Source organism: Aristolochia californica, unplaced genomic scaffold (assembly GCF_029961685.1).
Source record: "Aristolochia californica isolate CCGP_79_NKW_82.1479 unplaced genomic scaffold, dmAriCali1.0.hap1 SCAF_14, whole genome shotgun sequence".
In the NCBI taxonomy this organism is placed as follows: Eukaryota; Viridiplantae; Streptophyta; class Magnoliopsida; order Piperales; family Aristolochiaceae; genus Aristolochia; species Aristolochia californica.
Window position 1 is genome coordinate 23,985,371 of NW_027181815.1, and position 17,119 is coordinate 24,002,489.

At 41.7% G+C, this 17,119-nt stretch overlaps 1 protein-coding gene and 1 pseudogene across 3 annotated transcripts in view; both read left to right on the forward strand.

Annotated features, from left to right (window-relative positions):
- Positions 1–17,119, forward strand: part of LOC137950094 (abhydrolase domain-containing protein C22H12.03) — a 46,346-nt gene that overhangs the window by 10,813 nt on the left and 18,414 nt on the right. For 2 of the 3 annotated variants that reach the window (XM_068796468.1, XM_068796471.1), the window contains exons 6-11: positions 169–267; positions 12,316–12,373; positions 12,487–12,539; positions 12,659–12,760; positions 15,453–15,518; positions 16,913–17,031. In XM_068796468.1, coding sequence (XP_068652569.1) covers positions 169–267; positions 12,316–12,373; positions 12,487–12,539; positions 12,659–12,760; positions 15,453–15,518; positions 16,913–17,031 — 497 coding nt within the window. The remainder of the gene's footprint in view (positions 1–168; positions 268–12,315; positions 12,374–12,486; positions 12,540–12,658; positions 12,761–15,452; positions 15,519–16,912; positions 17,032–17,119) is intronic. The other variant, XM_068796470.1, reaches the window with a different exon arrangement.
- Positions 8,802–9,015, forward strand: LOC137950954 (U2 spliceosomal RNA; annotated as a pseudogene).

A 17,119-nucleotide genomic window follows, 5' to 3' on the forward strand; every position in this document is an offset into this window, starting at 1 on the left:
ATCATGCTGTTAGAAGGACAGTTGTTTCGGTTCATTCTTATGGTTTGCAAATTTGAATAAATGGTCAGTTGTTGTTATAAGGTGAAAGTGGTTATAATGATTTACCTATGTCACTATTGCTATACATTATCAAAATTGAGAAGAAAAAAACTGAGAATTTGTATGCAGTTTCTTTTAGTAGATTTGCGTTGCCATGGTGATTCAGCTCAAATTAAGAAACCTCCCCCTCATACTGTTGCTTCTGCTGCTCTGGATGTTCTTAAATTGGTAAGCTCTTCATAAGTACTGCTGTTTGTTCTTTTTTTTTGTTTTTTGTTTTGAATGTTGAAACCGTTTACCCTGGTGAAACTTGAATTTCTCTCTAGAAACCTTGTCATGTGACCATTGAGCCCAAGGTCCAAGTCACTGCAGTTAATGTTATAGAAGGATATTTACTGGGTGGACACAGATCTTCTTGTTTTTAATAAAAAAAGAAATTATAACTTTTGTGTCAAAAATATGTTGTGGAGGTTCGTAATTTACATTTGTTAATATGCTTCAAATACCCTACATGTTGGATTGTCGCATTTTGTTAGTTTTTTTTTTTTTGGAAAAAGATGTATATATTAACAGAGAAAATTACAAAGGAGATAGGAGAAAATCCCTAACAACAAGAGATTGAAGGGTTGCTTCCGTCCTGGCAAGCACATCTGCTGCCGAATTTGTAGATCTCGGAATGTGAGACCAAAAACAAGAAAATTGAGAAACAATTTTAAGAATCTCCCTAAAAGAGTCCGAATGGCGCCACGGGGGAGAGGATACATACTCACACCAACCAATTACCACCATTGAGTCTCCTTCAATGTGAAGAGGGCGACTTTAATTGTCTTTGAAAACACGAAGCCCATTGAGGAGGCCTTGGAGCTCAACCGATGTTGAGTCAGCAATGCCTAACGGGCCAGCAAACGAGAAGCGCTGGTTTCCAGAGGGGTCTGAGATAACTCTCCCAAGGCTAGCAATCCCGGAATTGCCAAGAGAGGAACCGTCAACATTCAACTTTAGGAAACCGTGCTCTAGGGGAGGGGGAGTGGGGGGGGGGGGGGTCCATTCTTGCATAACTGGGGCCCTGGATGCAAACCTCATTTTTTCCATTGTGCTCTAGTTGTCGTGGATAGAGGAACCCACATAGGAGGAGAAAAGCTTCTTGGTAAGAAGTCATGCTGAGATTTGACCCAAAACATGCTCGGCTACTCTCTCCGCGGAATCACATTTAGCATCAATCGCCTGCGATTGTGCTCATTCCAAAGCCCCCACGGGATGAAGCTAGTGCAAGCAAGGACCATAAGCTTTCCAAGCCCCGGGAAGGGGGTACCATTGAGCGACTTACTGAAAGAGATCAAATCTGTCGACATACAAAATTGAAGCCCTGTCTTACTGAGGATTGAAGTCCACACATTCCACGAGGAGCATTGAAGCAAGGTGTGACTGGCTATCTCAACCTTTGAGTTGCAAAACGGGCAGAGAGGATCAATAGCAGGGTGGCCTCTTCTTCTGAGCACATCGGCTATGAGTATTTTTCCTTGTAAGGCGCTCCATATGATTTTTTTAATCTTTGGCGGAGCACAAAGACGCAATGCAAAGAAAATTTCATGATCACGGTGAAGATTCCACTTTTGTTGGGCCACCAAATCAGCTTGTCGACTTCTGAAGGCCTCAGTCTTAAAGAGTGAAGAGATTCCATTAACTTGCAAGCCACTAATGCCTCTGTATTAGAAAGACCTCGTCTAGGGTGCAGGTTCAATCCATCCCCCTCAAAAGTTTCGGCAACTGATATCTCCCTTCGTAAAGAGAAGAGGAAAAAATTCCTGAACGAAGACTAAAGTGGTTTCTGTCTTGTCCACCAATCCTCCCAAAATTTTAATGATCTGCCATTTCCAACATGAAATCTGCTAGCAGAGGAGAATGCGGGAATAAGTGAATATATCGATCTCCTAATTGGAAATAGACCCCTCTGATTACCTCCCAAAGTCCACCATGGAGAAGGACAACCAAGTTTGACTTTTACCATTTCCTTCCAAAGATTAGAAGATATAGTGTTGAACTTCCAAATCCATTTTAAGAGCAAAGCTTGATTCATTTCCTTTGATTTCCGAATCCCCAAATCTCCCATTTGTTTAGGCTGGTAAACCACCTCCCATTTGACCAAATGATATTTAAAGGTATCACTCGATCCTTTCCAAAGAAATCTTCTTTTTAACTTATCCATGTCATTGCATATGGAGGCGGGACATGGCATAAAAAACAAAGCATAATTCGGAATGCTTGCAATACAAGACTTTAGGAGAATGAGTCTTCGTGCTTTGCTGAGAAAATGGCCCTTCCAGAATGCCAGACGAGTCTCAGTCTTTTCCACCACCGGGTTCCAAAGACTTTGATTTATGCGACCATTGAAAAGGGGAAGGCCAAGGTAAGTGGACGAGATGCTAGATGTTTTACATCCAAAGAGATTTGTCATCTCATCTAGTAGCTCAGGACTTACATTGAAATCTATGAGGGAAGTTTTCCCCCAGTTAACGTTTTGCCCCAAGGCTAGTTGAAAAGTCCCAAGACTGCTTTGATCCTTCTGGCGTTACCCATGTTACCGATCCCAAAAATGATGGTATCATCTGCGTATTGTAGAATGGGGATATTGAAAGCCTGCTAGTGGCTAGTAGGAGGGAGCCACCCACGAGCCACAGCCGAGTAAAACATTAAAGAGAGAAATTCCGCTATAACATTGAAGAGAAGCGGAGAGAGTGGGTCTCCTTGCCCGATTACCTTGGTCCCTTTGAAATACCCGCAAACCGAACCATTTAGGATGAGAGAATAGGAGGCCGAACCCACGCAACTCTTGATCCAAAATCTCCATTTTGCATTGAAGCCCATTTTCTCCATTAGCTCATCAAGGAGTACCCAATTTACTCAAACGAAAGCCTTTTCTAGGTCAAGCTTGAGAGCAATTCTTGGATTCTTGTTACTACTGAAATGATCGATAAGCTCATGAGCTGCCATAGTGGCGTATAAGATTTCTCTCCCCTTTAGGAAGGCGCCTTGCCCACGTTGGATGACGATCACGATCAATGTCTTTAGCCGATGTGCAATGATTTTATATGCACTTGTTACTAGACTAATAGGTCGAAAGTCTATTGGTTTTAACGTTGGACTTCTTCGGGACCAAGGTAATGAAAGACGCGCCGATGCTCCGAAAAGTGATACCGTTCATGAAGAAACCATGTATCATATCAGAGATGTCCTCCTTGAGCCTTGGCCAGATCCTTTTCAGACAATCTCCATTAAAATCATCTAGGCTTGGAGCCCTATCACATTCCATGAGCAAGTACAACCCGCTCAATTTCTCTAGTTGAGAAAGGGGACTCTAATAGGGAAGCGACTGCATGGGAGAGCTGGGAGAAGCTTATGTGTTGAACTTTTGGTCTATTTGTACATTCCTCCAAATATAGATTTGTGAAAAACTGAATCAACACATTAGTGATTGAGGTCCGACGCGACGTTACCTCATTATCAATACATAATGAGGTAATTCAGTTGGATTTCCTTCTTGCTGATGCGACGACATGGAAAAACTTTGTGTTGGCATCACCTTCCTTCAGCCATTTAAATCTGGCTCTTTGCTTCCATCAAATTTTTTCTTGATGTAGAATAGTATTAAGTTCAGAATTTAGAGAATTTCGGGAAGTGAACTCAACAGGAGATAAATACCTTTGTTCCTCCACCAGGTCTAGATCCGCAATCCGAGAGAGGAGAGATGGCTTCTTAGCACCCAAAGAGGCACGACGACTTGTGGCCTATTCCTTAATTTTTCCTTTTAAAATCGCAGCTTGAGAGGGAAAGCCTCCTCCCTCCTACCATAGCTTGGACCTTCACCCACCATCCTTTTATAAGGGAGTCAAAATTTTTTCTCAGAGAGCCATGAGTTTTCAAATCGAAAAGGGTTGGACCCCCATTTTTCGAAGGAGGTGGAGAGCATGATAGGCCAATGGTCAGAATTCACCTTGTTGAGCACTCTTCTAGTGACATTGCCAAAAAGCTGCAACCAGTCATGGCAGGCCAAAAAGCGGTCCAGTTTTGAAAGAATTGGTTGCTGCTGGCCGTTTGACCAGGTATAGTTCTTCCTAGAGAGATATCTCGTCAAGACTGCAACCACCAATGAAATCCGAGAACCCTCGCATTGAAGCAAATATGAAATTTGTTGGAGGCTTCTTCTCATTATAATATCAGAGAGCGTTAAAATCCCCTGCAAATAGCCAGGGGAGTCTCCACAACTGATAGAGCTCCAAAAGCTCTTCCCAAAAAAACCTTGTCTCCCGATATCTTGTAGGGCCATAAACTCCCTCCACACACCATACTATGTCGGAGGAGTGGTCCCGAAACTGGATTCCCAAAGAGAAGCGGCCTTCAGTAACATTGAGAGCATAGAAAATAGTAGAGTCCCAGGCAACGAAAATGCTACCGGAGTGACCAATGGCGTTGACTGCCACCCATTTTATTGAAGGGCATGCCCATAGTTCCATGGCAATGGCATCGTTCATCTCCTGACATTTCGTCTCTTGGAGAATCACAATAGAAAAGAAACTAAAAATCATATTGCACTTTTGGGCCACACCAATTCCTCTGACATTTCAAGATAACAAAATCATTTGTTACCTTTCTTTTGGGCTCCTGGAGTGGTGCTGTCCCCCGGCATATGACCCTTATAAACAATTCCCATGAGACGCGCCAAGTTCATCATTTGTTTGACCCTTATAAACAACTCCCATGAGACGTGCCAAGTTCATCATTTGTTGACACGTCTCATCATCGTATTTATGGCGTTAAACTTGGAGTTCCTCCACTAGCGGAGACGACCTTTCATTTGGGGGAGGGAAGGAGGTCTCAGGAGGCCGAGGTTTTGTCGAACTAGATTCACCGTGATTAATAGTGCTTTCCTGGCGGCGCCTTCTTCTTTGGTAGGTTGCTAGGACAAGGGGAGAAGCCGAGTGCACGGGAGCAGTGGCTTCGAATATTGGCGCAGAATCGAGATGATGAGGGTGAGAAGGGGAGGTGGGAGGCGACGCCATTTCGGTTCTTTGAGGAGGGGTATCTTGTTCGACAAAGTTGTTTTGGTAGCTGAGCTCGATGTGTGTGTTATCTGGAAGCTGGGTATGCCAATCACCGAAAGATGCAGAACATTTTGGGAGGGGAATGCCATGGGTAATATCTTCGACACTCTCAGTGATATTTCCGTTCCACTCTTGAGTGATTCCGAAAGTGGTGTGACTCGTCGGGTGGGATCTGAAGAGTGGGACATGTGCTAGATAGAAACCCGTTGCTCGAGGTTGCCAGCCCTACTTGCTGTCCAGCAGTCCCTCGGGAAGGCTCCCTATAGGAATCGAGATGGTGCGTGTAAGGGGGACTGACTTCGTGATGTGTTCCTTGCACAGACCCAACAATCCCTTGGGTAGGCCCCCTTGCGGTCTCGAGATGACGCGTGACAGGGGAACTGACCGTGTGATGAATGTCTTGCACAGAGCGCTTTCCACTCTGTTGGGTTTTCTTCCCATTTTCGATCTCGTGATGAGAGTGACTTTTTGGGCTCCACGCTAGTGTATCTTGGGAAGAGGGACTAGGGGTAGGGATACAACTGTTTCCGGAGGTACTTTTCTGGAAAAGAGGGTTTGACAGAAGATTTATGACAGGCTGATTGGAAAATTTGAAAAAGGGGGAAAGGAAGTGGAGGATGAAGCCACATTGGAGTTCGGGAAGGTACGATGGGAGAGGGATTCTGACGGTGGGGTACATGAAAAGGATAGTTTTCTGATGAGATTTGAAAGAAGATTGTGGATAAATGTGTATCTTCAATATTGGAGTTCGGGAAAGGAGGGGTGGATGGGAGTTCTGACATGGCTCTTGCTTTATCCCTCTAAAAATTGGTGTTTAAATTTGAATTTGAAACTACCTAGGGGACAGTCTTGGTAGTTGGGTCCGGGACAAAAGGGGCGTACCTTGAAAAACTTGCCTGTGAATTCGAATTTGAATTTGAAGCAGATTCCGAGTCAGAATTCAGTAATGAAGTTGACTCGTCCGAGTTTGAGTCACAATGCTGAGTTGACTGTGTGTTGACGCGGTATGGAGACTAGTCCTCGAACTCAGAAAAGGAGCATCCCTTTTGGCGTCGGCAGTTCTCCAGCGGACTTAGAATACTAAGTTTCCCGAAGGAAGCCTCAATCCAAACAAAATCCTTCCCTGTGATGATCTTCAGGAAGAGAGGATCAATTCATTTCGAAATCGGGACTACGAACGCCATTGCTACGTCAAGACGAGACTTTTCCGTGGTATTGTGCCACCCACTGGATTGGAGTTCCAAGGAGTTGAAAATGTGATTCAACACCTATTCCAACCAGAGCTCTATTGGTAGTCCCCTGATCGAGACTCACTGCTCGAGAGGGCAACTCAGCATGGTCTCCTCCCACCTCGACACAAAAACCTCTTGTTCTTGCGCCCATCTTCTAGCTTCGAGAGCAACTTCAACCTCCTCCGATTTGAGAAATATTAATCATTTCCGGGGAGCCATCCATGCGATTTTTGGCAAATAATCAGACTGGATTTTATCTTGGATCCATGAGGCAAGATTTGCTGCATTCAAGTTTTTTGACTTCGTCTCCGCGATAAATGCTGATTTCAAAGCCTTTCCTCCTGATAAGAAAGCGTCCGAGGGTATGTGGATGGTGGGATTTTGGGTGGTAGGGTGGGGTGGAGGAAAACGATTTGTCGATGGATGGGCTTCCATTCCCTAACTGGAGTTTGGGAGGGGGGGAGTGAATGATGTCGTTTCTTGGGGGGTCAGAATGGGAGGCCGGAGAAGATCGGTTTTTCTCAGGTGTTATATGCGTGCCTTGATCTCTAGCGAGGTCTGAGATGATTTCCCGCAACTTTCTCCAATAGAAGGAGCCTCTGAAAATTTCAGGGAGATAAATGCACGCCATTACAAGCATTCCCCTCAATGATTTTTATCTCCCGTATCCCCTTCTTCCGGAAAACAGAGAGGGAGAAAGAGTTATCTCCGACCCATATTTCCCGGAGTCTTGGAGCTTTTGCCGTTTCACCCTCTCGAGACATCGGACGAAATCCGAAGCTGCAGCCATTGGAACTGAGATGAAGGATCTTTTTGTCCCATTTCTGAGGGTTAGACGAAATACCTTTTCGATTTGGCCTAGCTTTAGTTCCAGTGATATCTCTGAATCACCGCTGATCCATGATGATTCCAAAAACTTCATATTTTCCTTTTTTCTCCGAATTTCTGCTTCTTGCCTTCGTCCAAGGCCCATTGTCATCCTTCACCAGAGAAAAGTTGTCGTCGTGCCTCTGAAGTAGAACCGTGGCAGGAGTCACCTCACCAACGGAGGATCTGGACTGGATGGGGTTAGGGGGAGACATTGAGAGTGGCACTTCCCTTTCGAGTGTTGGTGGGGGTTTCTCCGCAGCCGAGGGCTTTGCAATGTTGACTCCGGAGGTTAAAGGAAACCTGAGAAGGTCTTTTCCCTCACGACCCCCATGCATCACTCGAAAGATGAATGAGCACAATTTGACAACATTATTGTTTCCAGTCAGAAAAAATACGAATCAATCCATCTAGTCAGAATAGAACCAAAATGGGTCGGCCCAAGTATTTGAGACAGCAAGCTCAAGTGAAAAGCACCAATCCTTGTTGAAACTGACATACAAAGTTGGAAAAGATCAATTCTCAGAAGCATCTAAGAAAATTTCTCCAGCAATACATCTTAATTGTTATGAAGTAGAACCGATAGGAGATAAAGAAAAGCTGAGGGGTCACATTGTGTCAGTTGGTGTACAATAGGTGTACTTTTGTAACTAATGTTTTATGAAGGGGCATGTTGTGCTTCTGTACACAATTACGATATATAATTGTAAAAATCCTTAACAGCAATGGATCTTCTACGAGAAGAGGTGATTCATTTTTTTTTTTGGTGTAATTTTCAGATCTTTATTTCAATAAAATCTGAAAAATAATACAAGTTATTCAAAATTTGAATATATTGCAATGGCAAGGACCTTCCAAGAGCATGATACTATACTTACTTGTGAGGGATGTCATCAAGAAATCCATTCATGACAACCTCTGCTGGACTAATCCTACGGATACTTTCAAGGGTTTTCCTAGGGAAAAACTGGAGCTCTATTGCTAGAATCTCAACTTCCTTTTCTCATTCAGAGTCATAGGTTCTCTGCTGCAAACTCTACTAAGAACTACTTTGCAAGAGACTGTAGTAATCTTTACATCTTGTTGTAGGAAACTCTTGTCATATTAAAGTTTATTGCACCATTATGGTTGTAGGAGTTTTGTCCAGAAAGGGTACATAGAAATGGTGTTCTGCTACTTGTATATTTTCTGTAATTGGTTACACAAGACTTGCTCAAGGAAAGTTTGCAGTTTACAAATGTGAATAGTGATTGAGCAGTACCACTTAAAAAATGTTTTTCCTGAGTCTCCAATGTGTAATGGAAATACAGAAAAGTACTTTGTGCTCCCCTCAAGTGGGAATGGATATGAATCTTTCTTTGGTTGAAGTAAACTTTCTGGATTTTGCTGTCACTGAGAGGTTTTGTGAAGGTTTCCTCTGTTCGATCTCTAAAAAAAATATGATATCTTTTTACTGAATCTTCTGACAAAAACAATAGAAATGGACTTCTATATTCTTTGTTCTGTTATGATAGATAGGTTTTATACCTTTCTCGGCCTTTTGGCTAAGATAAAGTGTAGTATTACAACTTTCTTGGTCTTTTGGCTAATATCAAGTGTATTATCTGTTCTTATCAGTTTAATATTTGATTCATGGTCCATTGGACCACATGATATTTAGTTAATTTCTTGTTGGTTGGTTTGGGGGTGGGGGGGTGGTCACCACTGGTAACTTGCTGCTGGGGGCCCTTGAGTGTCACCCATGTGTTGCACTACTGCATGGACCTGGCGCATGCCTACCCCTATCCAAAAAACCAATGATAAATAGGTGTTAGTATCCTAGAGTCTCATATTTGTATGTGAGTCTCCCAGAGTCTCATTTGAATGTTAGTATCCTAGAGAAACTGTTAAGGAATAGTCCCACATGGATTAGTGAGTACAAAGATCTTGAGTTTATTAGTTGGGAAAGATGTTTCCTAAGTTGGCTAGTCATTTTGGGATAGGGCCTTGGACCCAACTTAACATGGTATCAGAGTAGGTAACTCATATGTGGGCCTGCACCTAAAAACTATCTACTTGTAGAGTCATAAAAGAGGGCATACACCTAAACTATCCACTTGTAGAGCCACAAAAGAGGGCCTACACCTAAAACTGCCTACTCCTAAAATTATCCACTTGTTGACCACAAAAGATGGTCTACACGTGAGGGGGAGTGTTCAGGAATAGTCCCACATGGATTAGTGAGTACAAAGATCTTGAGTTTATTAGTTGGGAAAGAGGTTGCCTAAGTTGGCTAGTCATTTTGCGATAGGGCCTTGGACCCAACTTAACAGAAACCTACACGGAAGGAGACGAGAATAGAGACAGGTAGAGAGAGAAGAATGAATGCCCTTGTTTCAAATGAGAATATCAGAGTATCATTAAGTTTCAAAGATGCACCAAAGAAAAGAATGAAGCTTTGTTAGTAGTGTAAGTTGTCATGATTTTTTACGTTTTAATAAAGACACTTAGGATACATGGAAGGAATTGCGGTCTTAGGTATTTTCTCAACTTAATAAGAACTTATTTGAGATGAATAATGCTTCAAGGCAAACAGATTTGAAATACTTTATATCGTGGTTGGTTACTTTTTGCTTGATTAAGTTTCTTTTGTACAAATCTGAGTTAAGGAGAAAATAAAGATATAAAGGAGGAGAAGTTGCAAGTGAGAGAGAATGCTGTTACAAGAGGTTGGAGTGATTAGGGGTCAAGCTTGATCCATTATCCCACTTTTGACATAGACAAGCATTGCTCACCAGAAAATCAAAGGATATCACTACTTTGCTAAGTTTTTAAACTAGCTCACGGGCTGTTTGAGTCTTTACATGGGTTTTTTTAATAGACACGCATTCCCCGTCCTCCCCTGAGCAACATATTTTGGAGATTGTTTGGTATATACCTCCTTTGCAAGATGGGATCTGACTTACCAGAGACATGAATCGTGCCCTACTCCTAAAATGGATTTGGAGATTCAACTTATCTGCTCCAAACCTCTGGAAAGATATGGTGCAAGCAAAGCTCGACATTTATTCGAATTGGTGGACCGAGGGGGGAAACAGAAGGCTCTTAGCTCCTATATGGAGATCTCTCAATCTCCTTATCCCAATTTTCTCCTCGGCTATCTGATTTTATGTGGGAAATGGCCAATATATTAGATTCTAGGAAGACTGGTGGTCGGGTGATATGCCTCTTAATCTCTTCAGAATTTCAAGACATAGGAGGAGTACAATTGCTGAAGTCGCCAGTAATGGGGGATGGAACATTCACCCTCGTCGGTGTCTATCGAATCTTGAAGCTTTGGAAGCCAGTCACCTTTTGGAAGCCATACAGCCAAGCAAGATTCAGGCTAGCAGATTTAACAAATTAATTTGATGGCCTGATAAGAGTGGCTCTTTTTCAGTTTCCTCCACCTATCTTGTTATTCGAGGTTGGCTCGCTCACCACTCCAAACATGCAGTGGAGTTCACTTAGCATCTCAGCGCCCCCCCCAAAAGTAAAATTCTTCATGTGGAATGCCTGCCTCAACAAAATCCTCTTTGCTGACAATCTCAGAAAGCATGGCCAGCTTGGGGTGGACCCCATTTGCCCTTTCTGCCATGTCGCTGAGGAAACTATTAGCCACCTGCTCCTCCTTTGCCCTTTCTCGTGGGAGATTTGGACGTCGATTATCAGTCGAATTGGATTCCGGTTCTGCTTTCCTATGGATCTTTCCGCAGCCTATCGGATGCTTGTAGGGACTGCCATCCCCGGTCTTGGAAGAATGATGATCTCGGCTTGCTTGGCTTTCATTCCTTGGGGTCTCTGGTTAGAGCGCAATCAAAGGAGATTCAGTGCCAAGTTCAATCCTCAAGAAAGAGTCGTTGAAAAAAGAGTCGTTGAAACTATCTCAGAAAATATCGCAACATGGCTCCACTCTCAAAAAACCTTCTCCTGCTTCTTGGGATCTTCCATCAGAGACAATTGGAGTTGTCTTGCCCAACTTCATACGTCTTTGAAGCCCCCAGTTATTTCTCAGTGGACCCCGCTACCTACCGATGTCCTTAAATTAAACTTTTACTGTTCCTCTTTCGACAACCCCAATTTTGTTGGTTTTGGTGGAGTAGTTTGTGACTCTCTTGGGAACCAGATCATCTCCTTCGCCGGCCCTCTCGGTATTGCGGATTCCATGACGGCCAAGCTCCACGACCTTCTTAATGGGCTCCGCGTTTTCCGTGATCACTGCTCTGGACCCATTCTCATCGAGGGAGATTCTAAGATGGTGATCGGCTGGTGTGAGCATTCCTTAGCACGTCCATGGCGTCATTGAGACACTTTTTTTGAAATTATGAAAATTGTCAGCTTGTTTGAATGTTTTTGTTTCACATCCTGAGATCAACAAATTCTGTGGCCAATGTTTTAGCCAAGTAGGGAGCTTCCTTACAATCTCTTGTTGTTAGAGGATAGCTCCTCCTTTTTTTGGTTCTCTTAATAAAATCACCATTCATAAAAATAAATAAATAAATATACCTCCTTTGCAAGATCATATATGAATTTATTCTTCACATACTGAAAAAGTGGGCCACCTTATTAACTGAAGGCAGATTAAAATGTGTTTTGAACTAAGTCTAGCAATTGGAGAAAAAGTGTCAAGGAAGTCCACACCATTCGTTTGGGGTGTAGCCCTTGGTATTAATTGAGCTTTGTGCTCTTCAACCATCCCATCCAGTTTTTATTTTACATTATAGACCTGATGACATCCTACTATTGCTACCTATAGAGTAAAACCTAAGACACAATTGTCATGGCTATATCTTTTAGATTGATCATCCAATTAGGTCATCCAGTTGACTATATCTCCTTCAAATTCAGATAAAAAATTCAAACCCTAATGCATTGAACTTCCTATGTTTGCATTTTTGGATGATGCTTCATTATTTATGAACTTTCTTGTTTGCATTTTGGGTTTGCTACATGTAACTTACTATTGTGCGATGCTGCATCATTTAAAAAAAAAGAAATTGATTTGCTTGTGTATTTATGTTTCCACTTAGGCATTTATTTGTGTTAAATACATGGCTTAGGTGGCAAAGCTCAGAGTAACTCCTCGAGTTTTAGTTGGTCACAGCTTTGGAGGCAAAGGTAACAATTCTAATGGTAGAATAGTTTTACAATTCATTGGAGTTTCTATATTAAAATGGTGTGCAGTTTTGTTTGGATTAATTAAACTATGCTTCAATTTTTATTCTATTCAGTGGCCTTAAGCATGGTGGAGCAGGCTGCAAAACCTCTTGCACGTCCTGTTAGAGTAAGATTCCATTCTTTTAGAAATTCTGCTGCTGTATTCCAAGTGGTATTCTGATTAAATAATTTATGCTTTAGATGTATAATGGTTGATTCTTTTGTGGTTGTCTTCCTCTTGTAAAGGTTTGGGTTTTAGATTCTACTCCTGGAAAAGTTCGACCTGGCGGTGATGGGGAGGATCATCCTGCAGATCTGATCTCTTTCCTTAGTAAGATGCCTAAGCAGGTACAATTCGATGTTAGAAAAGCGAAATAACATGAGGTTTTAAAATGGATCAAAGACTATAATTATCAGATAATTTGGTATAAATCCAAGGTCTATGAAGACTTTGTTTTCAAGCAATTCCCATGTCCTTCTTATATGAGACACAATTGTCATATATTTATGATTTTATTCATCCAATTACTAAATCCAGCTATAAAAAGTATCATATAAATAAATCTACAAAAAGACAAACTTACTTGTGAATGGTTGTCTCAAACTATTCCAAATTCCTGTGACTATTGTGTGCTAATGAAAAGTATCAATAATGCAAGAATGATGTAGCTTAGCTATTTGTGTATATAGTTTTTGGATGAATGACTTAGATCAGGTAAATTTAAAGTGGGAAATGAGATTTTTTAAAGAATTTTTTATGGTTCTGTGAAATCAATTACTCTTGGATATGCTCTGTAGTTTCTTGTCAGGTTAATATGCTCCTCTATCCTTGATTATGCATCCTCTATGTTTCTTTGATATATTTGTTTGTGTGCTTGTGTTTTAGAGGATCACATCTTTCATGATCAGTGCCATCTACTGATAATAGATGACAAAAAGGGGTAGTGTCTCACAAAGTCAAGGATAGAACTACAAAGCAAAATCTATTCATCATTGGTTTGCTAAAATTATGCAAGGGTGGTGCCATATTTATATTGAGTAATGCAAACAAAGACAAGTTAGTTGAGAATGTTAGCTCTTAAAAGACCAATACTAAATACCTTGATCAAAAAGTAAAAAGCAAATAGAATGGTGGCAATGGAGACGGATTTTCTTTGGAAGGGAGTAACCAACATGTTCAAATAGCATCTCGTGAATTATTAGGAGGTGAGCCTCTCGAAAAGGATGCCAGATTGGAAGTAGAAGTCTTCTATCTCTCAATAGGGCATTCTTCTTTCAATTCAAAAAGAGGGTAGTCTTATTAAATGGCTTGGGAGGTTGATTAGCGAGAAAAAAGTGTTTGGAGAAGCATTATATGTTTGAAGTATAATATGTCTAGTGATGATACTATCCCCTTTGTTACCTTTCCTGCTATAGTCTCTCAAGTTTGGAAGCACATTCAACAACATTACTATTCGTGAGCATGCAGTTGATAAACTGACATGGAAGCCCAGTATTAATGGCCTATTTACAGTTTCATCCGCCTATTCTCATATCAAAAAGCAAGATTATAGCATGCAAGTGCACAAAGCAAACTTGGCTTGGAAGCTCTCAGTACCTAGTAAAATCAATTTTTTCGTGTGGACGACCATAAGGGAACAAATCCTCACCTTCGACAACCTCCATAGCAGAAGCTACTCAACCCCCGATTGAACTTGTCCCCTTTGTGGTACGAGCGATGAGACAATACAACATGTTCTATTACATTGTGATTTCTCTTGGCAAGTCTGGATGAAGATCTTCCAGATGATTGGACTCCAAATGGGGCTACATTAGGACCTCTTTGGAACCTACGAAATGGTTAAGAGGATCCGCCTTCCTAGGTTGGGCAAGCTAATTATCTTGGCATGCCTTGTGCATGTCCCATGGTGCCTATGGCTCGAGCGCAATAATCAGAGATTCAACTCCTAGGCTAGCACCCCGGAAAACACGACTTCTTATGCAGTGGGCCTTATCTCGAGTTGGTTACATACCAGGAGGGAGTTTGCTTCTCTATCGGATGTTTCCCTTCAGGAAAATTGGGGCTTGATAGTGCATATGGCGGGCCTGTGCAAAACCCCGATTAGGACATCTGGGATCCTCCCCCTTGCGACTGCATCAAACTCAATTTTGATAGCAGTGCTTTAGGTCGTTCTGGGCTGGCTGGAGCTGGTGGTGTTTTCAAAGACAGTAGTGGAGACCCTATTCTATCTTATGTAGGGCCGGTGGGCATTGCTGATTCAAATACTGCTGAAGTGAGTGCTCTTCTATTCGACCTTCAAATCTTCAAAGAGCGTCTCCATGACAAACTGTTTATTAAAGGAGATTCTAAAACTGTCATCAGCTGGTGCTCAAAAGATAGCTCCCCCCCTTGGCGCCACTGGCTTATCATTGATTGTATTGCTGACATCGTGTCATCTATTCATTGTAATTAGAACCTCGTTCCTCGATTAATTATGGGCTTGGAAGCTTCTGGACTTATTAGTTCAGAAATGACCTCCCTACTTTTGGTGCGTTATATGGAATGGAATTGGTCTAATTCAACATGATCCTCTAGAAGTACATAACACATTGGTAAGATAATTTTGACATATTTATTCCTTGCTGCAGAGGGAGAGTGTGCATCATCCTCTGTCAGTGATTAGCTGCGACCCTGCAAATTGCTTAGTTGAGGATCCTTCTCCAATGCCTCATGTCAGGAATGCTTCTTCAAGGTTGCCCCCTTGATGTCTTCTGATGTTCTTTGACAAGATCAAGGGTATTTATGCATACCTCTCCATCAGTTGGGCTGATATTCCAACTCAGAATTATATCGTCTCTTTGGGCAAACATCTTGCTTTAGGGTCCATTTCCCTAGCCTTAGGTTTCTTTAGGCCTTTGTTACTATATTTCTTGCTTCTTACTATGATTCCAGTTTTTCTATAGCTTCTTTCCCTATGGAGGTCCTAAAGATTGATAAAAAAAAGATTGATTTTATGAACATATCTGAAACTGTAGTCTTACATTTGTTTCTACTGAGCAGGTTTTGTCAAAGCTGGAAGTTGTACATGCTCTTATGCAGGAAGGGATTTCCAAAGATGTAGCACAGGTTTGACATACGATATATATGCTTCTATAATGCTTCTTAATGCTGCAATTATGCTCCTATAATGCTTCTTAATGCTGCAATTAGGTTCCTCTTAACTTGTAGAAGTAGAAAGATCAAAACCGAAAGAACATGACGAGGAAAAAGAATTTGGTTGGAGCGTGAAGTGAAGTTGACCAGCTCTTTTTTTAAAAAACTGGTCAGCTTTTTTTTTTTTAAATTAATTACATGTGAAAAGAATTTGGTATGATTTCCACCACCCACTAATGGACAATTTGTCTAATATGGATTTGCTAATTTGATGACTAATTGGAGAACCAAATTTAAGTAATAAGTATAATTTTGATGAATTGCTCTTGTTGTGCAAACTGGAAATGAGGCTTCTTGGAAGCACATGACATAAGATAAAGTTTTTGACTTATGTACTAGTCTAAATTTATGTATATAGAAACATTTCCATGGAATAAGATACCTATATATGGAACCTTCTTATGGGATGAGAAAAGTGGGTTGTAGAAAATAAAGGAAATATTTGGGTTAAATGTCCAATTTCCAGTGTTGTTGGAACTTGACTGGTCGGTTGTTCCGGGTTCAGTCAGACCCAACTCCTCTATCTGGTCTAAAAATTCTGAAAACTGGCTGAGCTGACCGGGTCAGTTGGCATCCTAGTTGCATGGGGTTCTTCCCCTGTGCATTTGACACTACTGGGAATGGGAATGACTGCTGCCTTACTCTCACCATGGAAACTCCTCCCTACCATCTACAATGCAAAGAAAATGGGAGGAGAGAGGTGGTGGTCCGCTCTGCCTCCCCCTGCCCCTCTCTGTTTTTTACAAGAGGGGGAGGGGGTCTCTGCTTCACTCCCTTTTTTAACTGCGATGACTGGGAGGATTGGTGAAGGTAAACATAATAGTGGTGAAGCGGCAAAAGCCCTCCCACTCCCCTCGCATGCAATTGGAGGAAGAAGCTTCCCCCAATCTGAAAATTTTAAAATATTGATGATTTTAAAAATGTTGTCATTACTGGAGCAGTCAACGGACAAACCTGGTTGACTAGGGTTAAACCAGACCTGTGACTTCACTGGGACGGTGAGTTGGTCGATCTTTCTAACATTGCCACTTTCACGTTAGAAATAACATAGAAAAATATAAAATTATTTTGACACTCAATGACATACTTGCAGGGAATGGCCAGAGGAGTGTTATACTTTTGTTGTGTTTCACCTGTAAAAGCAATTTTTATGCCTAGATGGATTTGTAAATTTATGGTGTCATGATGATTTTCTTTATTATTTCATGTTGTCAAATTAGAACATCAAGAATTGGCATCTATTATTTTCTTTGAGGTGGTCCATTTGCATAGGCTTGTGAAACACTCCTGGCTTGTCCTGATTCCAGTGGGTGGTGACAAATCTCCGTCAGAATGGTCCTGGTTCACTGTCATCACATTTTTCATGGGTCTTTGACCTTAAGGGCATTGATGAGATGTACAAGTCCTATGAAGAAACAAATTTATGGTCGGTCTCTCTCTCTCTCTCTCTCTTCCCTTCCCTGCTGGGAGTGGGTGAGGATCTCATTGCCTTTGCTTATCCCAAGGTTCCCATC